This window comes from Seriola dumerili, unplaced genomic scaffold (genome assembly GCF_002260705.1).
Source record: "Seriola dumerili isolate Sdu_G_001 unplaced genomic scaffold, Sdu_1.0 BDQW01001124.1, whole genome shotgun sequence".
Classification (NCBI taxonomy): Eukaryota; Metazoa; Chordata; class Actinopteri; order Carangiformes; family Carangidae; genus Seriola; species Seriola dumerili.
In genome coordinates this window covers 228,854-253,191 of record NW_019175379.1, presented here as the reverse complement: position 1 = coordinate 253,191, position 24,338 = coordinate 228,854, and the positions used below count along the sequence as shown (strand labels likewise).

The 24,338-nt window shown below is 39.8% G+C and overlaps 2 protein-coding genes across 3 annotated transcripts in view; both read right to left on the bottom strand.

Moving 5' to 3' along the window:
- The window catches only part of plod2 (procollagen-lysine,2-oxoglutarate 5-dioxygenase 2), a 30,456-nt gene extending 19,896 nt beyond the window's left edge, over positions 1–10,560 (bottom strand). For both annotated transcript variants that reach the window (XM_022767222.1, XM_022767223.1), the window contains exon 1: positions 10,102–10,560. In XM_022767222.1, coding sequence (XP_022622943.1) covers positions 10,102–10,204 — 103 coding nt within the window. In that variant the 5' untranslated portion in view covers positions 10,205–10,560. The remainder of the gene's footprint in view (positions 1–10,101) is intronic.
- A 7,700-nt stretch (positions 10,561–18,260) lies between these two features.
- Positions 18,261–23,597, bottom strand: LOC111237862 (phospholipid scramblase 1-like). Its single transcript, XM_022767152.1, has 7 exons — positions 23,554–23,597; positions 22,807–22,896; positions 22,020–22,062; positions 21,688–21,908; positions 21,338–21,499; positions 20,675–20,836; positions 18,261–20,217 (listed from the first exon to the last, which is right to left on the bottom strand). The coding sequence occupies exons 2-7, from the start codon at positions 22,873–22,875 to the stop codon at positions 20,188–20,190; spliced, it is 687 nt and encodes a 228-aa protein (XP_022622873.1). The 5' UTR covers positions 22,876–22,896; positions 23,554–23,597; the 3' UTR covers positions 18,261–20,187.
- Positions 23,598–24,338: the final 741 nt, after the last annotated feature.

Sequence of the window (24,338 nt, the reverse complement as noted above, 5' to 3'; positions counted from 1 at the left end):
TCGTTCTTCTTGGGTTAAAGGAACTCCCGCAAACCTCCAGGACATTTCCAGTGGTCACGAGTGCTGAAGTCTGAGGTTTCAGGGAGGGTTAGACCAAACACAAATTAGCACTATAGCCTCATGTAAAGCTAGAGAGGCAGACTACACCCACTGATAGTTTTCACTTGTTCTGTTGTGTTTTGTTAAACCAAGTGGAGGAAGCTTTGATCAGAAAGGCTGCAATCTATTATTGTGAGCCAAGGAATAAAAGATCCTCTAGATGTGGGCCATCAAACTTGATTATTCCGAGAAGAGGGCATACTGATAAATTCCCAGCTGCCTATGGATCATTACAAAATGTGCAAAATGTTGTTCTGTGATTCAGACAGGCCAAAAAAAAAAGAAAAAGTTAATGACACTTTAATATGGTTTTATAGGAACACTTGAATAGTAATCCTGCTTTTCATGTGTCGAGAGCCAATCTGCCTTCTATTTAATATAAAGTGCTATGTTCCACTAAACCCTTGTAAATTATTTACAATCCTACATTGCCAAGTAGGATTGGAAGTATGAAAGAGTCCATATCAGGGCCGTATAGAGGCTTTAAGACGACATAATTTCAAATGCACTCAGCCCCAGAACACAGCTAAAGAGCTGACATTACACCTTTGGAACAAAAAGATGAACTGGTCTTCATTACTTCATTTTTTACAGAAGTCTGTAATTAGCCTGGAGTTTATCGATTATTTGTCTTTTTAACTCTCACCATCCACGTTAAGAGTCGAACTATAACAGTTTACAATTCAAATAGAGGATGTGTGTTGACGTGAGATTTTCTTGTGGTATAACCCACCTCACTCCCACTGGTCAAATAAAGCCTGTACTTCTACCATGAAAGGGAAAGTTATTTTACTGGGAGAAGAACAAATATGTTGAAAGAGTATTTGAGTAAAGACCACTTTAATAAAAAAAAAAAAGGTTTGTACGACATAGACGCACTGTGGTTGTTAAAACGCTGGATATAAGGAAATTGAATTGCCTGATTTGTGCTGTATTTGTAACTTATTTCCACAGTGGGGAAGTAAACTAAACAAAGCCTGAGGTTAAATCCTATTCTAAAGCTTTTTTTTTTTCCTGTTCACCCACAATCACCCACATCCCACCCACTCATCCACACTAAAGTACATTACAAGCAGCCTTCTTGCAGCTCTTTTCCATCTTTTCCTGTCAGTGTCTTAGCCATTCTCTCATTCCAGTCTAGCCTGTGGCCCTGTCATCGCTCTAATAGCCATTCCAGTATTACTCTGACACACAAAGTCTGTCACAGGTTGGAAATAGTTCCCCATCTGCCTCTAACAGCATCAAATGGCACGTAGCAAAGAACTGGGCAGTTTCAGGACAATGTTAGTTTGAAATTAGGCACGGAGGGGGATGCAAATTCTGTGCCAAAGATGTGTCACTGTTCTTGTTCTTGGCTTGAAGGTAGAAGAAGATGGGGCAGAGAGGGGATGGTGTCTCCTACATCTGGGAAACACATTTTCCATGCAGCTCTGTAAAACAGGTGATTTAAATGGATACAGGACAGTTTTACATGCTGTCAGATTGTCACACTGACAAAGTTGAACCCCATGTCGTGTAATTCGGTATGCAGAGTGCAAGATGTGCATGCCTGAAGATCAAATCCTCTGGCAAAAGGTTGCACAGTTAATTAGAATCGACAGTATTTTTTCCTCTGCTTTTGCTGTGTGGGGATAAATACAGAAATAACAGTGCACAATTTCGTACCATCTCCACTGGAAAGTATACTGGCGCCGTGAACATTTTTTGCTGAGAACTCTTGGCAATATTTGGAAGCCTCCATGAAAATTCTGCATTTCATAATGCTGTGATTACAGCCAGGACATGTGTTTTGAATATTCCTGAAATGAACTTAGTTCATCTTTCTCTTCCCATAAAATGTGAATCACCACCAGTAGCTTTGTTTGTATTTCTGCAATTTGAAGCAAATGGTGAGCTGCTCTATTCACTTAGAAATCATTTAACCCATTTTAATTTTCTAAACAAAGATCTGCGGTTTTGTCTGTGCTGTAATAAACACTGACACAAGATAACTGACTTGTCTGATGGCCGAGAGACATTTTCTGTCAGGAAGAAATAGACTGACACCCAACATCGATCATCCCTCTGGGACTTTGCCCTGACCTTATACAGCCACAGAGTTTTCCTCCATCGTAAACATGCAGGCCACATGTATCCTAACAAGCAAGCTCCCAGTTAAGTACAGCCTAGGGATGCAAACCTCCTTAGAATTTAAAAGAGATGAGACACTTTTATTTCCTACATTACAAGTGTTTTTTAAACACTTCGGCAAGTCTCTTTTATGGTTGTTCCATACACAATTCTGAGTGGGAAAAAAAATCACTTTCAGTAGCCTCATGTTGACTGTTTGGCTGGAAACCTTGGCTGGGTATCATGGCATTGTCACCAGATACAAAACATTCTGTGGGAAGAATTAGGATCTGCCAATTCAGTGCTGAGCCAAGGCCATTTATCTCTGTCTCTAACTATCATTTATCATGCCACGTTAGACAGGGGGTTATCAATAGCCACTTCAGGTCCAGTTTTTGATTGGACTGGATCATTTTGGCACACTATAGTAGGAAAGACTGCTGAATTGCACATCAGATGATAGGCTAAAAGCGACCAACCTTACACACTTAGTGTTCAGGTGCCTTTTTTTTTTTTATTGAAAAAATAGAAGTAGATTAGTTTTAACTGCTTTCATCCATACTTTAAAAACTCCCTGCTCACCATGGTTAAAAATATTTCTGACCATCTGTTTGCACAGCTCAAACAAATGGGATGATCCTAAAAGATTGATTGTACAGTGGAACATAACAAATAGGATGAAGGGTGCATTATTCTGTGCTTTTCCTACTTGGTTTAAAAGCTTCTGTCCAACAAGACTCTCAGTCTCAGACATCAGTGCTTCCAACCAGCACATGATGTTTAATGCAAATTAAAACTTATCTCAACCAAATTTCATGTCTGTGAAAGCTGATTTTCATAATGCATGGAAACATATCTGAACCAATTGTTGCCTGGGAGCTGCAAAAATGCATTAAAGCAATCATATGTAAAACATCAGTTACCTAAGCCCACAAGCTTATACATTTATGTCTTCATGATGAAAGACCCTTCAGGAACAAGAACCTTGTCATATTGGGTTAGCTAATGACTGCGCTGGTAAACACTTTGCTTTTAGCTTCGAACTGCACACACACCAATCAAGAGAGACCAGTTTCTGTGACTATGTCTAATAATTCAGGCACTCTTCTGAACTAGCCAATATGTCTCATCTGATTTCCTTTTGCCTACAGTTTAGTGTCAAGGCTGGTTAGCCCTTTTCATTGTATCCAGACAAGTTACTGAGAAAAAACAAATAGGCTCGCTGGAATTATCCAGGATATTAATGGAAGATACATAATGCCTCGTTGTTCAAATAGAGAAAACAGCAACTGTTGGAGGACAACAAAACTACAAATCTACTTTTCTGTCTAATCACAAGGTGAAATCCTGGGCCAGTCGTCCAGACCTTTGCTATGTTTATTCATGTAAACCCCCTAACCGCACTAATAATGAAGCATAGCTGAGCGACAGATGGCAACACTCAAAAGGATACGTTTTCAGACAGCTGCGATTTTGGAGGATGAGTGTCTAGTCGGAGTAAATACAGCATGTTCTCTTGTCAGTACTGTATGAACAGCCCACAGGAGGACAGGAATGTTGCTCTTACAGTGCTGCTGTGTTACTCTTCTCCAAGAACAGGCATGGACGCCAAGTTGTCTTTCACTCTCACTCTTTCTCTCTACCACATGGGGCTCAGCCGTCTAGGTAAACTTTCACACTTCGATGAGCAAAAGTTCTGACTCACTGGCTGGGGCTAAGCTTAAGTAAGCATTTCTTGCAGAACGGAAAGAGGTATCATGGGAATGTGCCCTGGCCTTAAATATAAGGATAACAGGATCTTTCCTCTTTCTCTCAGAGACAGTCTTGGCCAGTGAACACAAACCCCTGTTCTATTTTGGTCATCCAAGTAAATAAACAGTTTTTACCTACAGCGTCACAAAAATGATGTAGACAGTGTCAGGCCAAGGAAAGTGCAAGTAGTTAAGTTTATGGTCTACATAACTTTCCCCTGCATTTATTTGACTGGGCCTGCCTTTAATCGTAAACTTAAGCTAGAAACAATGAGCTGGGAGATGGAAAAAGACGTGCTTACAACCACATTTGACCTCATTCAGACTTTCATGCAAGGATTTCACATTGTGGTGCTTTATTCTGCCATTCCAATGTGCCATTCATGAACCTGGTTATTCGCTTGAGGATAAGCATCCTCCTGAAAAGCAAGGACGCAACATATGAAATGTAAATTTCACTTTCATACATTCTGTGTGTTCCTTTCCCGCACGTCAAATAATGAAAGGAGACGTCAGTGGCAGAGTGCATGGCCAGAGTGGTGAAAAATTTTTTTTTTTTTTTTTTGAATGTTGAGTTTTATGGGCTTTCAGGCATTTACTTTTCATGGACGGGCCCTGGCCTTTGAGCTGTGCCAAAACTGTCAACAGACAGTGATTCGCGTCGCCAGGTTGTACAACTGAAAGCTCTCTTTGAAATGCTCAAGGTAACATAAACTCTTTCCACCCTGACAGCAACTTTCTCTAAAGGGACATGTTATGGAAACATTTCAAGCCAAGTTGGATAAGAAGAAATTTATGGGGGAAAACAAGATTGGATGAGTATTCTGATGCTATGTAATGCATGGTTGGCTAAAGCACGTTTCTTGTTTAGTTTCCAGGGTAATGGGTTAAACAAGGTGTCTTTGCTTGTCCTCCTAAGTGAGTAATAGAAATGGAGGCAGCCTTGTCACCCAGGTCATCACAGCAAACGGAGGGACAAAAACCATTTTCAGTACGTCACTGTGTAAGCAAAGACAGACCCAAAATTCACATTTTAGACACTGAACAGATGAAGTCAGAGCAGAAACCAAGCTTATCTCTGTCCATGAGTTATCAAATTGTAGCACAATTGTTCAGAAATGCAATGCAGCATTCCATAATGCAATGCCTACTATAACTTTTCTTTTTTTTTTTGCCATTCAGTGGCAGCAGAAACAAGTTGTGAACACAACACTGACATACCAGGTCAAGGCGATAAAGCGACCACTGTTAACTGCGCAAGTAGTGTACAGTGAGTTTTTAGAGCTCTTTCACTGTGGCTGAAAATCAAGCTATGAGAGCAGTGAGAAAGGAATAAACAGTAAGGTTGCAGGCCTGAACAATGAGCTGAAACACACTGTAAAGCCCTGTAAAGCCATGCGGAGCTGGATATTCAGGTGATTATTTTCTGTATCTTCATCTCTACCAGTGACCCTTTCACATAGTTTTCACTTTCATTCGATATATTGTCTGTAGAAATATGCTAGAGAAGAACTGCATGAAGTGGCTTTGAATGTTGGATTATCATTTTTTCTGCGTTTGTATGGGACTGAATGTAAATAGGAAGGATAAACATATACAAATCTCTTGTTAGACAAACACATTTGTTTGACTGTTCAGTCCTCGCATATGTATCACTTCATTTCTCAGCCCCCAGCTAAACACAGATGTATGCTTCCCAACCTACAGTTACTTTTCAAGGGTTCTCCGGCTTTAGAATGCATTAGAATTTTAATGTAACCACAAGCAGCTTCAGCACAAACTAGCACTTTTGATATCTAAACGCCACGAGCCTCCAGACATGCAGACATTCCTTTTCACCTACAGTAGCAACAAACACCATTATCGCTACTTAGGTGAGTGCTCCATGTGCTTGTAATTAGCCTCAGTAACTAGATTTGAGGGGTGCATACGGAAAAAGGACTAGAAAACCCAACAGCTCACAGGCTGGTTAGTCAGACTTTATCTTAGCTACCCAGAACTAAACTACAGTTTATTTTCTATTGATGTTTTCAAAGTCACCGTAATTGATAAAACACACAATTTCTATAATACAAGAGCCGTGCAGTGCATCCGCAGCAACGGCTGTGTTTTCAATTACACGTCAAACCGCAGGCACTTCAGCTGTAGGATATTGCGTGATGATGTCACCAGCATTGGGCCAGGAAACAATTTTGTCTTGTCACACGTCATTTTGAATCTAGCATAGCTTATTTAACTTACCCTAAAAAATAACAACTAATTTTATCTGGTTTGTGTCATGCAGTGCTCTTGTCAAGGCAGGGTGATGATTACAGTTGGGGCAGTCATTTCCTCTGTCCGGTGTTGATGTTACACACCTAGAGTAATTCAACATAATGCACTAGAGGTCAACAGTTTAAGTTCCAACTACTACATTTTGATAATATTTGATACAAAGGTGATATGAGCTGAGCATTTCCATGTACAACCACATGCTGTTACTTTGAAACGGCTCCTGTTTCTCTGCCTGGAAAGTGAATTGAAGCTGCTTCTTGAAGATAAGCAGTGATCTGCTCCCTAAGTGCATTGTTTGGCATCTGCATGTTCTTCTCAGCCAGCTGAATTGTTTTAAAGGTTTTTTGAGATCATGATCTCATAGAAACGCAGAAAAAGGACTGTAGTTTCAAATGTTGCCATTGTACTACCTTATTCAAGTAAACGACTTTGTTGTTTTCTCTCCAGTTTGAATTTATAATAGTTGTGACTTGATCATGAGGGATTTTGAACAGTCCACCCTGTCAGCTGTATCAATACAAGATTCAGCCAAAATAGCTTTTGCTAAAAATCAACAACTGCTTAATTCCCACTTTCAGACAGTCATTATTTAAACGATTCCCTAGGTTGAATAATGGAATATTTGTACCACAAGGATTGTCCTGACAACCCTGCTGAATTGTCATCTGTTTTCAGTACTGCCTAAGACGAAAACACTTTACATCAGGGGAACTCTCTGCTGGATATCCTGCTGTTCTTATCGGTTTGATAGTTGGCGGAAAATACCTCAGACACAGCTAAGATAAAAGCAGACAACGCAACACATATTTGGCTGAAATGGTGGCACAGAATCAACCTTGTGGTGATATAGTGACAATGTTCTAAGACATGATTGCAGGCTTGGCCTGCCAACAGGGTTTGTTAGTTAGTTAGACTGGAATTACAGGCAATAGAGAGCGCTATTATCCGGTATATAAGGCATGCACAACCTTAGGTGGAGTTTCCTTTTCTTCTCTATAAAATGTTGCCTGCTGACACGTCAGTGATGTTTGGGAATGGTCTAATCTAAAAACACCCAATTCCATGGGACGGTGGAGCAGACGATCATACTGAGTAATGGTATTTTTCCCGGCCTCCCATAAACATTCACTCAAGAAATATATACTAGTAACTGTCAGGAATACAAAAGGTGTCTCCAAGTAAATAATGCCAAAATTTTACAACTCTATAAAATATAGCTGAGATAAAACAGCAGGGGGGCCCTTTGAGATCTTCTTTAGATCATCTGAGCTTTTACACTTTTCAGATAGTGGCATCTTCTTGTTATAACTTCATAGTTTACCAAGCAGTCTGGCAAAGGCCAGTTAAAACACTGGAGAAACATTGTTTTCTGAAGTACGCCTGACAGAAGCTGATCGAGTGGTTTTCTGACTCGTCCATTTTACTTATTGGGAGACCAATATTGTAAAATGACTCCGAATGCAAATCAAATGACAGAATCCAATTCATGAGTCATGAACAGAGCTATGCAGTGGCTTAGAGTTACACCACAAGAACTACAAGTTAAATCCAATACTGCTGTTCACACAGTCAGTCAGAAATCAGTGAAAGGCTCCTTTCAGACGCCTGGACAGTGGGGGTCTACACCGCCCAGTTTTTGTAACTTTCCAAAACCGACAAACCAACAGCCACGTCCGCTGTTCTCAGTGACTGGCCAGGTGCGCATAGGTGAGAAATGGGAAGAGCTCTGCGTTCCTACTGTCCCTGTTCACTGCTGAAACGCACCTTTCACATCTGTGCTAGGACCGATGGAGAGGCACTACGCTCTTAGAAAAGAATTGACAAGTATCAGAATCAGTCTGAGCAGAGAAACACTCTCCCTACATCTCTTTTCTCACAGCTGGCATTGGACACAAATAAGGGAATAGGGATATGTGTGTTACATGTCATGTAAAGTCTTCAGCATTTTACTGGTGCCTTACGAACTACTGTTTGTGCTTTTTAATACCCCCGTTGCTATAACGACCAGCATCTTGCCCCACCTAAGAGGACTTTAAGTCTAAAACACTCGGAACAACTTGTTCTTCGTATTTAATCCTTAGTCCATCTGACCAAGACTCAATATGATTGTACTGAGTACCAAAGATATTTGTTTCTCTTTTCACACCAATACTTTTCTTACTTTCTCTGGAAAGGAAATTAAAAGTGGGGGGAAAATGACTCATGAAATGGATATTCCACACTATTAATACATCATCTAATAGGTGTTGTGCATTAGTGTCTCTGACGTTATGACCCAAGCAGCCCCCCCCCAAACGGCTGATAGCTGCTGGGCTAGAGTGTTTTATCATTATGTCCTAGTCAAAAACATATGGCTCCTATTTGGATTACAATGAGAAAAACAAAAGAACATCTGTGCTACATATCAAACTGGCATTTAATGATTAATTGCCTCCTGTAGTGTGTTTTAGGCCTTGGTCTATTGGGCTGGTGTTTAAAAAAAAAAAAAAAAAAAAAAAGCGTTTCTGCTTATCATTTTCATTCAACTATCGTAGCAAGGTGCCACAATGTACAAATCAAATTTTTAGTGATGCCATTGCATGATACATTTCAAATCGTTCTATTTGAACACGGAAGGTGAGTGAATACAAAACTGAAGACAATCCAGTTAAAATACTTAGATATAATCAGGTGTTAAGGTCATTAAATTAAATGTTCGTCACATTCAGTCTGCACGGTCACATTAAATATGAAAGTTTTCATTTACTAGGTTCATTTAGTTGAAAACTTTGCTGTCAGTCATGAATTTAGACACCATAACACACCAGCTCCCTCTTCCCTGATGTTATGATCTTTCCTAGTTGTTCTAAGGATTACACAAACAAACATGTTAACCATCATAAAAGTTAAAGTGGCTACTGTGTGGGATACACCCAGGTTATTCCAGACCAGAGGACAGTAAGAGCCTGTGGAGACTGAAGTCAGCTGTTGTGCCCTGATAGTGTACCGCCTCCCTCAGCAAAATTCAGCATAAGAAAAGCATCAGATTTCCAGACATATGCCCATGTATCCGTCTATGTTGCTGTCTGCGGGTTTTACCAGATGCCCTGTGACTGTGACAAAGGCTGTGTTTAACTGAAATCATTTGAGGGTAATTTAGTGCAATTTAGCCACAGCAACATGTTAATGGGGCGAGGATTTTCAAACAAGTCAATAAACCTGTACATGCACCAGCGTATAGGTTGTCTCAACAGCTGAGCACTCAACTGTAAGAGCAGGTTGTGCTTGGCTCTGCTCCACGAACCTTCAATTATAACAGGTTTACAGGCGCTTCTCTGTTTCTCCAACATATAATTAAAATCCAGTGCTAATGGGTTTTTCTCTCGCATTCTGATGTGAAGTAAATCACGGCTCATGTATGATTGTTCTAGCTTTCTTTTATGTATAAATGCAAAGCAATAAAACAAAAGAAACCATCAAAGACCTGCATCTAATTGCTTACTTATTTCTAACAAGCTGACATCTGTATATAAAAAGCAGGGGCTACACGCAGCCAGACAACATAAATAAAAACAGGATTGTGAGGAAAACCACAGACAGTTTTGCTTTGTCAAACACAATCATGTAATTAAACGCCTGTGTGGCGCAACCTGCACCCCCTTCTACTGTAACATCATGTTACCGGTCAATTTGCACAGTTTGCGCAATTGGCACGAGAGCTCGGAAATGCAGCTAAAAGGTGTGAGAGTAAACAGCTCGATCAAACATGGAAAAGCATTGAGATGTGAGGGAGCTTCATGCGTCGTTACTGTACGTTAGGCTGCGTGAGAGTTCGGGGCGACCCACTCTCAACAACAGGAGGGAGCAAAAAGTTTTCTCGCTGTTTTACCTTTAGGAAGAGGCGCGGGAGCTTGGGGTGTTTCAGTAGAGTAGACACAATTTGAAAACTTGATCCAGAATGAAAACACAAAGCAAAACTTGAGGTACTCCATAGCTGTTATAGTGCGTGTTCCCGGACAGAGCGCTGGGGGACCAACTGGACTGTCGCCTCCTCCTCTCAGACCCACAGCAGTGGTCAGGATTAACCCCGCGGGGTCGTAATGTGCGCTCTCGCGATAATAAAATAATAAACGGGGAAAAAAAGAAAATCCTCTGGTGAATATCACTTTTTCTGGGCAAGCGGTTCTTGAGACGGCTCGCTCTGCTCCAAGGAGGGGTAGCAGCCTATAAGTACTGCAATTCAGGGGACTTAGAGCAACAGGCGTGGTTCCTTAATTGCAACTGCAGCCACTTGGGCTCCCGGTGAAGTTCCTGCCCGTAAAGAGAGAGAGAGAGACGGTGGAGGAGGAAAGATAACGGTATTCACCCCTGACACAGGGACGTCCTGCGCGAAAGTGTGACTAAGCACAGCTGTATTTGAACCCCCCACCCCCAAACTGTTAAATATCCCTCCCCTGGTCCCCTCCCCCTGCGCACTCAGCGCCTGTCTAACACTAAACCTCCTCCACAGTACACCCTGCCCAGAGACTCAGCAGTGTAAGCCCTGGAATAAAACTTCAATATCACACCTTAAAACTGTTTTATTCATTATTTTCCCTTTGTTCTGATCACATACAGTAGTCCACATGTCCCTGTTTTATCAATCTATATAGGCCAGTCTAGCACGACAGTGCCTCTATACAGTGGAAGAACTATATAGATCCCTCTCTTAAGTTAAATGTAAAAATACAATGTTACAGTAAAGTCCTGCATTGACAGTCATTACCAGAAAAATATAGTGTGGAAGTAAAATTAGTTTGAATCATTTGTTGTATCATTTATTCACTTTGTTATAATTTTGTACTTCCAGAACAAACTCTGTACCGACTGTGTGCTGGGTGAAGAAAGTGAACACATCATGTTAATGTGTTCCAGATGTTCTATGTTCAGGCTTCTTTTCTCTGGCAACTATAAAACTCACCTATGTTCATCATCATAAGTAGGTTAGTGACTATCCAGTTCATGGACAGTTCATGGCTTCTATCCAATTGGTTAATATCATGTTGTTTTGGGCAAGTAGCCAATCATGGCCTTCATCTTTACTATAAATTACACCTTAGTCTTCTGTTCGAGCAGATTCTCCCCTTGGTTTCAAGGTTGTAGGGTACCTGTGTGCAGTATTTTCCTCAACCATCAGTGTTGTGCGTGTTTATTTCTGTGCAGTGTTTTTCTCTAAACACACGAACAGTAAACAGTAGCTACTTGTTATGTAAGCTGTTCCCTGTCAGAGTTGAATTATATGTTTATTCATTTTTTTTTTTTTTATGTATTTCTTTTGATCCCCAAACAACCCAAAGCAACTACTACTCCTGCCGTCCACACACAACAGTGTGATAAAAATCCAAGGTAAAAGAAAAGGGGAAAAAATACAATGAATCAACAACATAATAACAACTACAATGACAAAAAGTACCCACTCTACAACATAAGTATTAATGGGACATAATAGTCAGTAAGACATTTGATACATTTGATGGTAAATGACTAAGAAATTCCTCTTTAATGATCGTATAGTCATGTATGGAACGACTCCGTATTTAGGATTAGGTTTTCTTTAAACCGTTTTAATTGTTAAATGTATAATGTCTGATAGCAAACCATTCCAAATTTCCACTTCTCTGTACATAACAGTACGCCACCTTTGTCTAGCATTAAAGTTCTGTACATTACTACTATATGGACATTGATGGTACAGAACATTTGGAGTTTTAGCCAAATTAAATATATGAACACAGAAAGAACCATCCTCCCCTTATGATGTTAACTCTTTTGTTACAGTTCTGGGTCTTGACCACACTATAATGTGATGACTGAACAATTAGAGAAGTGCATCAACTGTTGAATATTTTCGTCTGCAAATTATTATTATTATTATTATTATTTATTTATTTATTGTTTTTTGAATTGTTTGATAGTCTAAGTTGTCTGAACATAGTGAAGAAATAAGCCCATCGCAATTTCCCAGAGTTCAAAGTGACATTTTTATGTTGCTTGTTTTATCGGACAAGAAAAGACTAAAGAAATAATAATGATAATAATAATCATAATAATGATAATAATAATAAAATCTTATATAGTATGAAAAGCTAGAAAGAGAGTTTGGGGGAATTTTTTGCTTGAAAAAAGTTGTCAAATTTTTGGTCGATGGATTAACCAAGTAATCACTTCAGCTGTACTTTCTGCCATTCCTCTGCACAGCACAGTAGATAACCCCATGACCTCATCTCACCAGTGACGGCACACATATATGAAATAGTTGAGCTGCAGATGCTAGAGCTGCTCCTGCTCCCCTACAGCAGTGTGCTCTCACACACAAGGGAGAAATGAAGAGGAAAACAGAAACCAGACATTACATCCAGCTTCCATTTACCGTCTGATTCTATCTGTGTCTCCTAGTGTCTCAGCTGACCTTGAAGCCAATGCTTTGTCTCATTTGTGACTTTCATTCCTTATTAGGAGTAACAGACTTGCCCTGTGGCTCAAACCGTTTCTAAACACTTTGCATTGCAGTTGCGAAGACTTCCAGTGCCCAGATTGTTTTACTAAATGACCTCACCGCGTTCATGGTTTTTGAATGCAGAGCCAGTAGAGGCAGAACTTTTTTTTAATGAGATAAATTGCTTCACTTCAGTGGGGCCCTGATAAACCTCGAAAACTTAGGACCATGCCAGAAAACTCAACATAGAGTACTTGAATTGGACTTCAGCCATTCGTCTTTACTTTAATTCAGCATGCCGCTGACACTAAGGAAAGCCAGGCACATTCATAGGAATTCAAGAGAAAATTACCAGTGGACTCTTGCTGTCTAACTCTCTCTCAAATAGGAACACATTCAACCTAAAAAGGAAATCCCCCCTACTGTGAAACTCAAATAAATACAAATTAAGTTGGCTAACGTCTAAGCAGACTTACAAAGGTATCAATGCTATTATTTGCAATCAAAATGAGCTTTAAAAAATCTGTTATATAACAGCTCAGTGACAAATATCTAAAGGGCTTTTTGCCCTGTGGGTTAGTGAGGGAACTATCTGCAGCTGGAAGATTAAAGTGTTTGTGGTAGAGAACCACATGCTGCATCTTGGCAGGATGTGATAGGGAATATGCTTCAGTTCAGTGGCACAACTCTGAACACCCACCAAACATTTTAGAAAAGCTAGTGAAATGTCCTCTGGATTTGATTAAACCCTGACAAAATGTCCAGAACTTGTATGAGTGGTTTAAAATCCCATCAGAGCCCTGTGCGGGGAGACATGATATACTGTAGAAGTTTGTCAGAATCATGAGGCCATCCAGTTCAGCCATGTATCTTTACTGGGTCGGGATTTGCAGATTTCTAGAATGTGACACCTCTTAACTGCATGCAGTGGCGGCAGTGGCACTGATGGCAAGTTTAAACTTAGTATAGGCTACATGTGGTGTGGGTGAAAATTACATTTAATTACACATAAATTGCCATATACAGCATGCATAAGCTGAGAGACTGCTGCGGTAAGAGGGGTGAGGATGGAGTAGAAAGCCAGGAGCTCATCAGGGCAACCACGCACAATTGCACATAATTATCCCCACTCTATATCAACTTGGGTGTCAATGGGTGATAGTAGACTTTGGACTGCAAGCACACGTGGACGTACAGCTAAATACAGCTGTTCACCAACCTGAAAAGAGAGCACTGACTCTTGGGAACTTTCCTACTGCACAGGTGGCACGCTCCAAAGCCTGCTTTTTAATTTTGGTTTATTTCAGTTCCAAATAAAACACACAAGCCTCCAGCCTCTACCGTCCTTGCATTAGTAAAAGACTAAACAGTGTTGCAGCGTCCTGACAACAGTAGAGCATCATCTATTTTCAGCACTGTTGTGGAGACAGTGGGTTTACAGGCGCTGTTTAAATTTAATAAAGCTGAAAGTAGAAACAGATGATTCATCAGGGAGACTCTAAAGGACATACCCTAATTTTGAACATAAAGCTAAAGATTCCTTAAAGGAAAAAGAGGAATCCATGAAAAAAGGGGGAAAGTATCTCTGAAATTGTTCTTCCAGTCATCTACCGATTTTTATGACGGCCATCAATAATTTTGACCGTATAATCTAAAAAACAATGTGTTCTCCCTTTCATTTTTGCCAGTGCATTGCTTTAGGCAATATCTAAGACAAAATCACAGACCTGTCAGTGGTTGGGACACACCTTGGACTTCTTTCTACTCTATTTTTGACGTAACCCTCTTTTGGTGGTACAGCCGGATGGTTTTGCAATTGGTGGTGAGTCACATACCCGAGACACATGGTGCCCCTTAACCTTTCTTGGGGAACCCACAATTGCACCATGATTTTGAAAGAAAGGGTTTTAATTTTATCCAAAATGCTTTGATCACTCCGCAGAAAGTTAAATTACTAGTACAGATCAATGGAAAGGGCAGCACTCCATTCCTTCACTCAGCTCATCTTCTTAACAAATCATCGCTACGTCATCCCTGGCCCACTTCTGTCTACGTTGGTTTTCACTTACGAGGCCACAAGGCATCCATTGGCTCATGGTGTGGTCTTTGAGTTTCTGGGAGGGGTTTCATCAACACCACATTTAATCCAAGACCAACGAACTTTAACAAGCACAGCAAGTACATTTTAAATGTCACCTCAGTGTCTGGCTGCAAAAGGGGAAAGGGGTTAGATGGATTAATTCACTTTGATCACGATCTTTCATCTATTTTTTCGTCCTGACCTTACCGTAAAGCAAATGACTGTACATTCAATTCTGAATCAATGCACAGTTGAAGTTGTTTGCGACTTTCAAACTAGTGCGATTTTCAGTCCTATAAATTTGCATCTCGACTGAATAGGCTGGGGTTTTTGGGCAGTGTTCCTTGAAAATTACACATAATAAGCTCTTTACCCAGCCTCTCATTTGAATGTCACCATTAGGCGGCCATGTTAAAACCACAAGGCTCCAAAAACACACCAGAAGTAGGTTGAGGAGAAGAGGATTCACCCTTGCATTAATCCTCTACTACCACCGCCACCTCGCTGTCTTAAAAAATATGTTTATACTCTACTAATGAGATTTTCCAGGTATAGTTTGGAGGAAACTTAATTAATGCCTGGATTCCATTCACTGAATATTTTTTTTACTGTTCAAAAAGGGTGACATCATTATAATACCCAGAAATGACAGGGAGGGGACTGGGATTTGGGTCCTGTGTCCCACATATTGTTAGTACTAGCTACCTAAATACTATGATCATTTCCTAACCATAACTAAGTCATCTGAGTTGCTGTGGATGTTCAGTGCAGATGACGCTCAACATACTGTTTGTCATTACAATATGTTGATTGAAAATGCATCTAAGAGGAAGATTGTTTCCTATAAAACATAGTTACTAAAGCAAAAGGGGAAAAAACATGTGTATTAGCATCATTTTTAGGCGACAGGACTCTAAAATATCTCCAGATGTTGATTTGTTCTTAGGAAATACCAGTGTAACAGTAAATAACCAACCCCCATTTTATATTACATTTGCTGTCTTTCCCCCCACTTGTGTGAATGCAGTGTTTCCTAGGCTGCATTTGTACAGATGTCGCTCCAGCTATTTGTTTATTACAGTGGGTTTAAAGCACTGATACCAGAAATTCCAGTTACTGTGTGCTGCTGGGAGCCAGCTACAAACATTGAGTAAAACTGCATTTAGCTGCCAGTGTGTGCTGAGCTCCAACATTGGCCAGAAACAGAGTTAAAACATAGTTTCCATTAAGACTGTAGTTTCACTGATTTGTAATCACAACCTTAACAGCACAGAAAACACTACCAGTCAATTCATTTTAAGGTCTTTTCAGAATTATCCAAAGTGTGTGCAGTACGTAAACCCAGCAGTTCAGTGAAACAAACAATAGAAGAACTTCAGCCCACAGTGAGAGTGTTTACACTGAATGTGTCATTCATTGCAACACAAGGCTGATTATTTACGACAACTGGCTCGTTTGCTTCAATCACAAAGGCAAGGCAAGTTGTTTGTATTGTAGTTTGTTTGCATTCCCCGACTCCCGGACATCAAATTCCATTGGGTAACAAATTGTGTCATTTTTGAAGACATGTGACCTACAATTATTACACATTTAACGGGCAACACATTTTAATAGGAGTCTAATTATTAGGGGACTCAATGGGGGTGATGCACAAAAACAGAATCCCACATACTATAGTTTGAGGAAACAGCTGTGTTTTTTCCACTTTGGGATGTGTCTGCCAGCAAATCATTGCAATGACATCAGTGCCATCCCTTGTGTGTGGCCTGGTTGTTCAGTTCGTTCCAAAGGAGCAGTGTTGCTCTACATCATTTCATCTTACAGCACAAAGTTTCACAAATCAGGTCTCTTCAGTGGTGTAAGCCCCAGAGAGGATGATTTCTAAGGAAGTCTCAGCAGTTCATTTGCAAGGAATTTGTGGGGAACAGTGGGCAGTTACACATTAATCTCTTCTAACCGCAGCTGTTCCTGTACAGGCTTTTAGTTCGACAAAGTTTTCAGTGAAATTACTTGGAATATAAGGTCACAAGGAGTTCAAAGGTTTAAGGTTTAATGTCAACCAAGAATCAAAAATTACAGCAGCAATTCATTTGAGCCTACAGCAACAATAGAAGTGGTGTTGTAGAGGGAAGAGAAAAAGCAGCTTAGATGCGTGTCTAATACCAGCATGCAGCATACCAGTTTATGTAGGTAGTGGAATTCATTCCAAATTTGTTTGTGGTCTTGTTTGTGTGTTTAAGTGAAAAAATTGTGAACAGATTTCGATGAATTTTGGTGTTAGGTCATGGAACAACCACATGGTGGGCTAGAGGAAAATCAGGTGATCACTAAAGTTGGTAAGATTCATCCGCTAGGACCCATTAACATCTGTTCAAAAAATATAACTGCAATCCATGTAGTAGTTGTTGAGATACTTCAATCTGGACCAAAGTGAACTGATTAAATGTCAGGCAGGCTTTGCAAGAACCATGCTGCCAGAAAATGTTGTCATATCATCAAAAAATGGAATTACAAAAGAAAAAAGGAATCATCCCTATCCATGTCCTCTCTGGCCCTACATGTACACGCCTCCACTGTTCACATTGTTTTCCAACCACAGCTTCATAAGATATAGAATTCCGAGCAGTACTGCCTCACATGTTCCAGAAAGTCGCGCCAGGCAATGTGTAAAAACCATCACAAAAAAACGTTGCATTTACCAAGACTTGCAAAGACATAGAAGTTTGAGATAGTAAAAAACTATTTATAGGAAAGTTTAAATGTAAGAGACGTGGTATCAAATATTTAGTATCACTAGAATCACCACTGACCACAGCAAAAATTTTGGGTGATTTTTTTTTTCTCTTCCGTCAATCAAATATCATAATAAAAAAGATTCTATTGTTCCAGAGGGGTAACAGGAGCTGTTCCAAACTGCACCAGAAACAGCAAGGATTGAAGCATGACCTTCTATTCCAGCCTTCCTCTTTACCCAGTCTCAGAGTAGCTCATTTCATTGATGTGTGATTAAAAAAAATCTTTAAAAGGAGAGTTTTTTTAGGTTACACCCAAGGTTAACAGCTTCAGGTTAATGGCTTATTTGAAAACGGAGAAAATTAAATGTTCTCATTTCGCTTTTCATGTTATCGTTCAAGGACATCTACGTTTGACGTAATCAGTCCAGTCAATTACTCTGTGTGGCAGATTTTTGCAGCAAAAAAAAAGAAAAGAAAGAAATTTTACCTGAGCACTTTAAGAAGACTACTTAAAATAAGATGAAGGTGGTAATTACAGTAGCGTGTGAACTCAACTAATTAACAAGCAAGGCTCAGTGGTTTTACATTACCCTTTACAAGGTCCGACTATTGTAACACTCAAAGTTAGTAACTATATTGAAATGACTAGAGGCCAGATTAAAACAATCAAGTAGTTTTTTAAGCCTAATGGATCCAGTGATGTAAGGAAAAAAGTTGAAAAGAACTTCACACGTCACACTGTTGTGTTTTATTGAAGTGTTTCCATTGACTGTTTGCACAATTTAAGCTTAGCTCACAGAGTTAGGTTGCATTCATTGCATGACTAAATGGTTAATCAGTTCACAGTATTAGTGCAAAAGTAGAAGAATAAGTATTTTAACTGTTTCTCATATGACTGACTAGAAATAGCTGAATTCCCTTTGTATCACATTCTGACTTAAATTTTTGGCTTTTAAACACAATCAAAGAGGCTTCAGAGGATGTAGTAGCAGCAATCTTATACTATTGATGCATTCTACTCAACATGACATGCCAAATGATCAGGCTAGTTAATGGCAAGAATATAATTAAAATGTACATAAATTGAGTATTTTCTCAACAACTTAATCCATGAAATCAGAACAGACTGCAAAAACATCCATCTTAAGTACTTAATCATGTTGTTTGTCTTAAAAATTGATCTTAAAAAATGCTGCTCTGAAAGACAAATACACTTGTAATTGTACAAACAAGTGTCATTACATTGAAGGCCGAAAAATAACACTGGCAACACAAGAAAATCTCTTAGCCAGGTCTCCCAGCTGTCAGTTTATAATACTCTATACAAAAATAAAAGCCTTTATGCTTGATACCTGTTAAAATGACTTAAGATGGGTGTTTTTAGCAGTTTTCCAGAGTCTCATGTGGAGAAAACTTTATCATGCTACAAAAAAATGTTAATGGCCTTAATGTTTATGTAGCACATAAATAATATCTTTGCTACAATGATCAGATTGCCATTCTCTTTAAATCAATTTTACAATGATGCAGGGTGCACTGCAGTATCAATGGCCATTTGATGGAAGGTTTTATCTGACTTTTTGATATGTGCAGAGCTGTCACATGTGTAATGTAACAGTGGAAAAGATCAAAATTAAAGTTGATAGCAGGATATTCAAGCAAATCTGACATATGACATGTATATTTAGATGATTTAATGTATAAAACCTCCTCTCAAACATTGATAGTATTAGGCGCAGATGCGTAATTCCTGTAGCCAGCAGCAGCCAACACTATATTACAGTAGCATGCATTTCAACCTGAGTTTGTCCAAAAATAAACCATGTCATCAGACACTGATATTTGAATAAAAACCTATGGCATAAGCAAGTATTGAGTTTGTTCATTTAGGCTGTGTTGGGTTATTCTTACACAACAAGCTAGCTCCCTCTTGTGGACAAGACTGGTACAGCACACAGCTGTAACCTGTCCATTCCCAAATAAAAAAAAAACCTACTTAGTTGACAATGCATAATTATTATGGCATTGTAAATATACTTTGTATCCTGTGATACTTTATGTTTCCGTTTACACACAGAAGTACACTCATAGCACACATACACATACACAAAGCTGTGCGCGCACACGTTGCTCTATGTTGACAAAGTGCTAAACAGACAAAATAAATAAATAAATAAGGGAGTTGAATATCTAGACTACAATCTACTATATTACATGAGTCCTTCAGGTCTCACACAATATAGCTAAAAACATAGTTTTCTCTATAAATTAACATCTTGACTATTAATACGACCAAACTACACAAGGTTGACCGTCTTTGCATCCAAACTATAATGACAGTAATCCTTCTTTCACAAACTGAATAATAGCACTTGTCTGTAATAGTGTTTCCTCTTCAGTCACTTGTATATGAATGTTATCATTCTATTCAAGTTTTTTTTTAGTAGTAAGAAAAGACACTCACAGCCCATGTTTTAACAACCAACCTGAGCAGCTAAGACTAAAACAAACCTTCTATTTCATTGTTCATGCAAAATTATAACACTTAGGTAACTCCTGGTACTTTCTTTAAACTATCCGTTTGAAGGTTGTTCTGTGTTAGGGCTTTTTGGACTGATCATTGTGGCTTTGTGGCCTTGTTCTTCCAGGAATGTTGAATGCTTTCATGGAAATCCATTTCGGCTCCTAGTTAGTACTCTCAAAGAACATGAAATCCTGTATAGAAAACAAAGAACAAAATGTTAATTAAAAAGCAAACACGTTAAATTAACATTAATCTAACGCCTAAATTCAGTTAAAATATATCAGCCAAGGTGTAGGAAGTATTCACTGAGAAGTCACGGCAGCATTTTTAGCAAATGTGACTCGTGCTACTACAGAAAGTAGCTCTGTAAAGCTGTTTTGCATTTGTGGTGATTGGGGTGGTTTCAGGTCACATTTCCCACAAAATGTAGGCTAAGTGGTACATTAAGTGGCAGGTACATGAAATTTCCGACTACTGGTGAAGAGAAACACATTCCCCATAAAAGCTGGGTCACATGAGGTTACTGCATCTGTAATAGCCACAGTTCTGGCAGCAGTTAATTTACACAAATATAACTTCACAGGCAATGATGCTACTTTTTGACAAGTTGATATTATGTTATCTTAAAATGCTTGTTGTTGCACTTACAATGAGGAAACATGCACCGATCATTACAGCCTTCATTCTCACATCCAGATCCATGGGGAACTGGATACCAAAGTTGTCTGAATCTGTGAACGCTTCCCGCAGAAGTCCGGTCCATTGCTTACTGATTTTCCCAATCTTGCTGACTTCGTCCAGTGTCAAAATCTGAGGAAAGAATTACATAGAGGACAAATTGCTGACATGTGTTGCATTAGGATTGTTTGGTTATATATGAAGGAGATCATTGTACAATCCATAATCCCATCCAATGGCATCTTTTTGCCTGCTGCCACAGTAACTGGAGTTCAGTATCCCCAGTAATAACTTCAAAGCAGCTAAGGAGGCACTGGGATGGTAATATCATGCTTCAGTTACCCCTCCTCTGGGTCTGGTTAAAGGTCTGTATCACTGACCCAGATCCTTTCACAGCTCAGTCTAATAAAACCAGCTGAGCCATGGAACAATGGTCACACTGTACCACACAAGTGCATGCCCTGTGCGATGGCTTCATCTAAGCTATAGCACGCTCTGATTGGAAACATATTTCCTGCTTTCCAGAGCACGAGGAGGATCCCTTACAAGAAAAATTCCCAGAAGGCGAGAATGTTACCGTGTCGTGTTATGTTTTCACAAATTTAATGGATTTCTGTGTTTAGATAAACCCACCTCAAAGTCAACATCTGGAAGGCAGCTCCACCCACAGAAGGGCCCATGGATCTTCAGTACAGGCTCACAGTGTTCGTTTGCAACGATGAATTTAGGGGAGAATGGGTGCCACTGCTGCACAACGTACCCCACTGTGTTACCGGGGGGAGCCTGCACCTCCAGCTGAGTGAAGGATTGTTGGAGAGCAGAGTGTGATTTGTAGTCATATCCTCAATAGAAACTGTTTCAAAAATACATGTAAAACTAGAAGATGTGAGGTGTCAACAATATACTGAACCAGAACCATCTTGAACACTGTAATTTCATAAGGTGCTCACAAGGTGAACGTGTTTAAAAGTGGCTCCGCTCACCTCTTGCAAACAGCAAGGGAAGAAGCAAGACATGCACTTAAGTGGTCTGGTGACGGTGATGATCTCTTGTCCGAAATTGTCGAGGACGTGGATGGTGAAGGAGCGCATGGGACCACAGCACTGTCGACTCAGGCAGTCGTTCTCCTCGACAGCGTAGAACACATTCTGACCCATGACGTTACGGACTTCATACTTGTTGTTGCTTTCGAAACCAACAAGGGCTGTATGGAGAAGAACAATATGTATGAAGATGTTATTGCCAAACACACGTGACTGCACAGAACAAACCCAGCAGCAGAAATGTTTTCTTTTTGCATGTTTACTTACTGTACCTTCAACAACCTCAACTTTTTGTTTGATGAGCAGCTGATCCACCTAAAAAACCAGATAACCACATACATTTGATTTTAAATCTGCAATTTCCTTTCCCTTTTAAAGGCAGTGGTTCAGCAGAGGGTGGGGGGTGGGGGGCTGGGGGGGTCGAGTGTTGAGAAAGTTGGCATAAACATGCCCCTATTTTGCATCTGGGTAATAAAAGCACATGCTTACATTCCTAATATAACACTGACAGGACTAGTGTGGTTAAACAAAGTTTTGGAAATGCAAGCATGGCTACCCCATACAATGTCAGATTTCCAGTCAGTAGGTTTATTTCTAAATACTAAAACTGTCCATAAATATACTATCATGACACTGTGGGACTCAGTTTTCTATACCTCCTGCTGCTGACACATCCTTGACTGTTTGTAAATTGGAAACCCATCTATTCCGGTGTCCCATTAAGCCATTGGCAGTGTGACAGTGAGCCAGCATGCACAGTAGCAGGACCCTGAAACTGTTGCAGTTAAAATAGAATTCAGCCATATTTAATTTTATTATTTATTTTGTTGGAACATTGCCTTGTCACATGTAGGGTGTGAGATGTACTAGTTTGATGAAATGCATCAGTTGAGAAAAGTACTGTATTAGTCTGTAATGCGGTATCACAGGCATGTTGATGTGGAATATCTATGCCTTGACTAACAGCGATATGCAAGTGATAGGTCACTGGAGTATGTGGCACTTACACTTCATTAAACATATGTGTAAGAAAAAACAAACAATAATTTAAATACTTACTTGAGTCAGGTATTCTAGTCCTGGTGGACAGCCGGGTATTCCCGGGCTGGGCACAGCATACATATTCATTTTGTCAGACTGGAGGGAGACCTGTTGATGAAAACGGAGATATGGCGCCATCTTGTGTGCATTTGCGTGACAGTCATAAACAAATGGAGATATATCACGGCAGACGGACAGCGGTTAATATGTTTTTTTCTGTCTGTCTGTGTATCGTGTGTGAGCAGCAATGTAGCACCATTGTACTTTTTCTGTACTGTGCAGGCTTTTAATAGCACGAGTAAACGGAGAAGTAGGCTATAGCAACGCCCACAGCCTGGGGGAGGTGCTGCAGCCCCGCATGGTGGGCGACACAGTTATTCTTGGTTTATCTGGAAGTGACGGGCTTCTGACGGGAAGACACCACCATGAGAAATCCTCTTACTCTGTGTGTGTTAACACGTACATCAACAGGCCTTAAGCCCACACAAGCTTCGCCGCTCGTGTCTAAAAATGTAGGTCATTTAACTGCACATCTCTGTGACTCATTATGTTAAATGAGTGATGTTCGCTGCCCATGTACGTTTCATCAGTGGGTAAAGAGAGCGCACGCCGACGGGTGATCTGTCTACTTTTTCATCCAGAGGAGACAGCGAGTTGTTAAAAGCGACTTCCTACCGCCAACACTGAAGTACAGTCTTACATAGGCTACATTTTATATTAGCAGCGAGACACATAACTCTTATAATCGGAATCAGAAATACTCACCGATATTTCACCTGCTACATAAAATAATAACAGGCCACTCCGGAACCAAGCCCGTGGAATAAACCTCTAATCTCATTGGTCGGTGTCATAATACTTCCCATATTCATGCGCCAATGGCAAAACAGGAGTGTAGAACTGAGCACAACAGAGCCAAATAGAACAGACTACACTAGAACAGGATCGTCAACAATAGAAAAGACCAGACTAACGATAAGTTGCCAATTTGCACAATTAAACAGGCTGCCATATAGAGGGAGTGCATATAAGTTTGCTCATTTTGCAGCAGCCGTGGACTACTTCTGGTGTTTCTCATTAGTAAACAGTTTGTTAGCAGCATAAAAGAGGATTCATTGGGGGAGTGTGTCAGGAATATTTAGTGATAATAGAGCAGCAGATTTTTATTGGTCATCCTCTAGATGTCGCCATTAATACAGACAAACACACAACATGCACAGCACAATGAGATCCAACAACAACCTTACATCATGGCACAGTTTGAATATTAAATCTGGAGTAGCCTCTTTTTGCTACTTCAAAATATAAGGATATTTTTAAACTGGGATTATGCTAAGAGAAGCTGCTGTTGTCTTTCTTTAACACCAAGAGACACTGTTACACCAAACTGATATTTTGACAAACATCAACCAGATTTGAAGATTTTATTCTTGTTTGCATGGCTTACAGTGACATTTCAGACGCATATTGGCATTTGTTTCATTTTAAATATGGAGTTGGATTTAGATTTTACGATGTAATGGATTCTGTTGTCATTTCTTTTAATATCT

Bases quoted from the DNA above. Each gene is read 5' to 3' on its own strand.
- LOC111237862 (XM_022767152.1), bottom strand. From the start codon at position 22,875: ATGAATATGTATGCTGTGCCCAGCCCGGGAATACCCGGCTGTCCACCA. The intron at 21,500-21,687 runs GTGAGCGGAGCC...TCCTTCACTCAG, and splicing joins TCCCTTGCTGTTTGCAAGAG to CTGGAGGTGCAGGCTCCCCC. The intron at 20,837-21,337 runs GTGGGTTTATCT...TTCTTTCCTCAG, and splicing joins TTCCAGATGTTGACTTTGAG to ATTTTGACACTGGACGAAGT.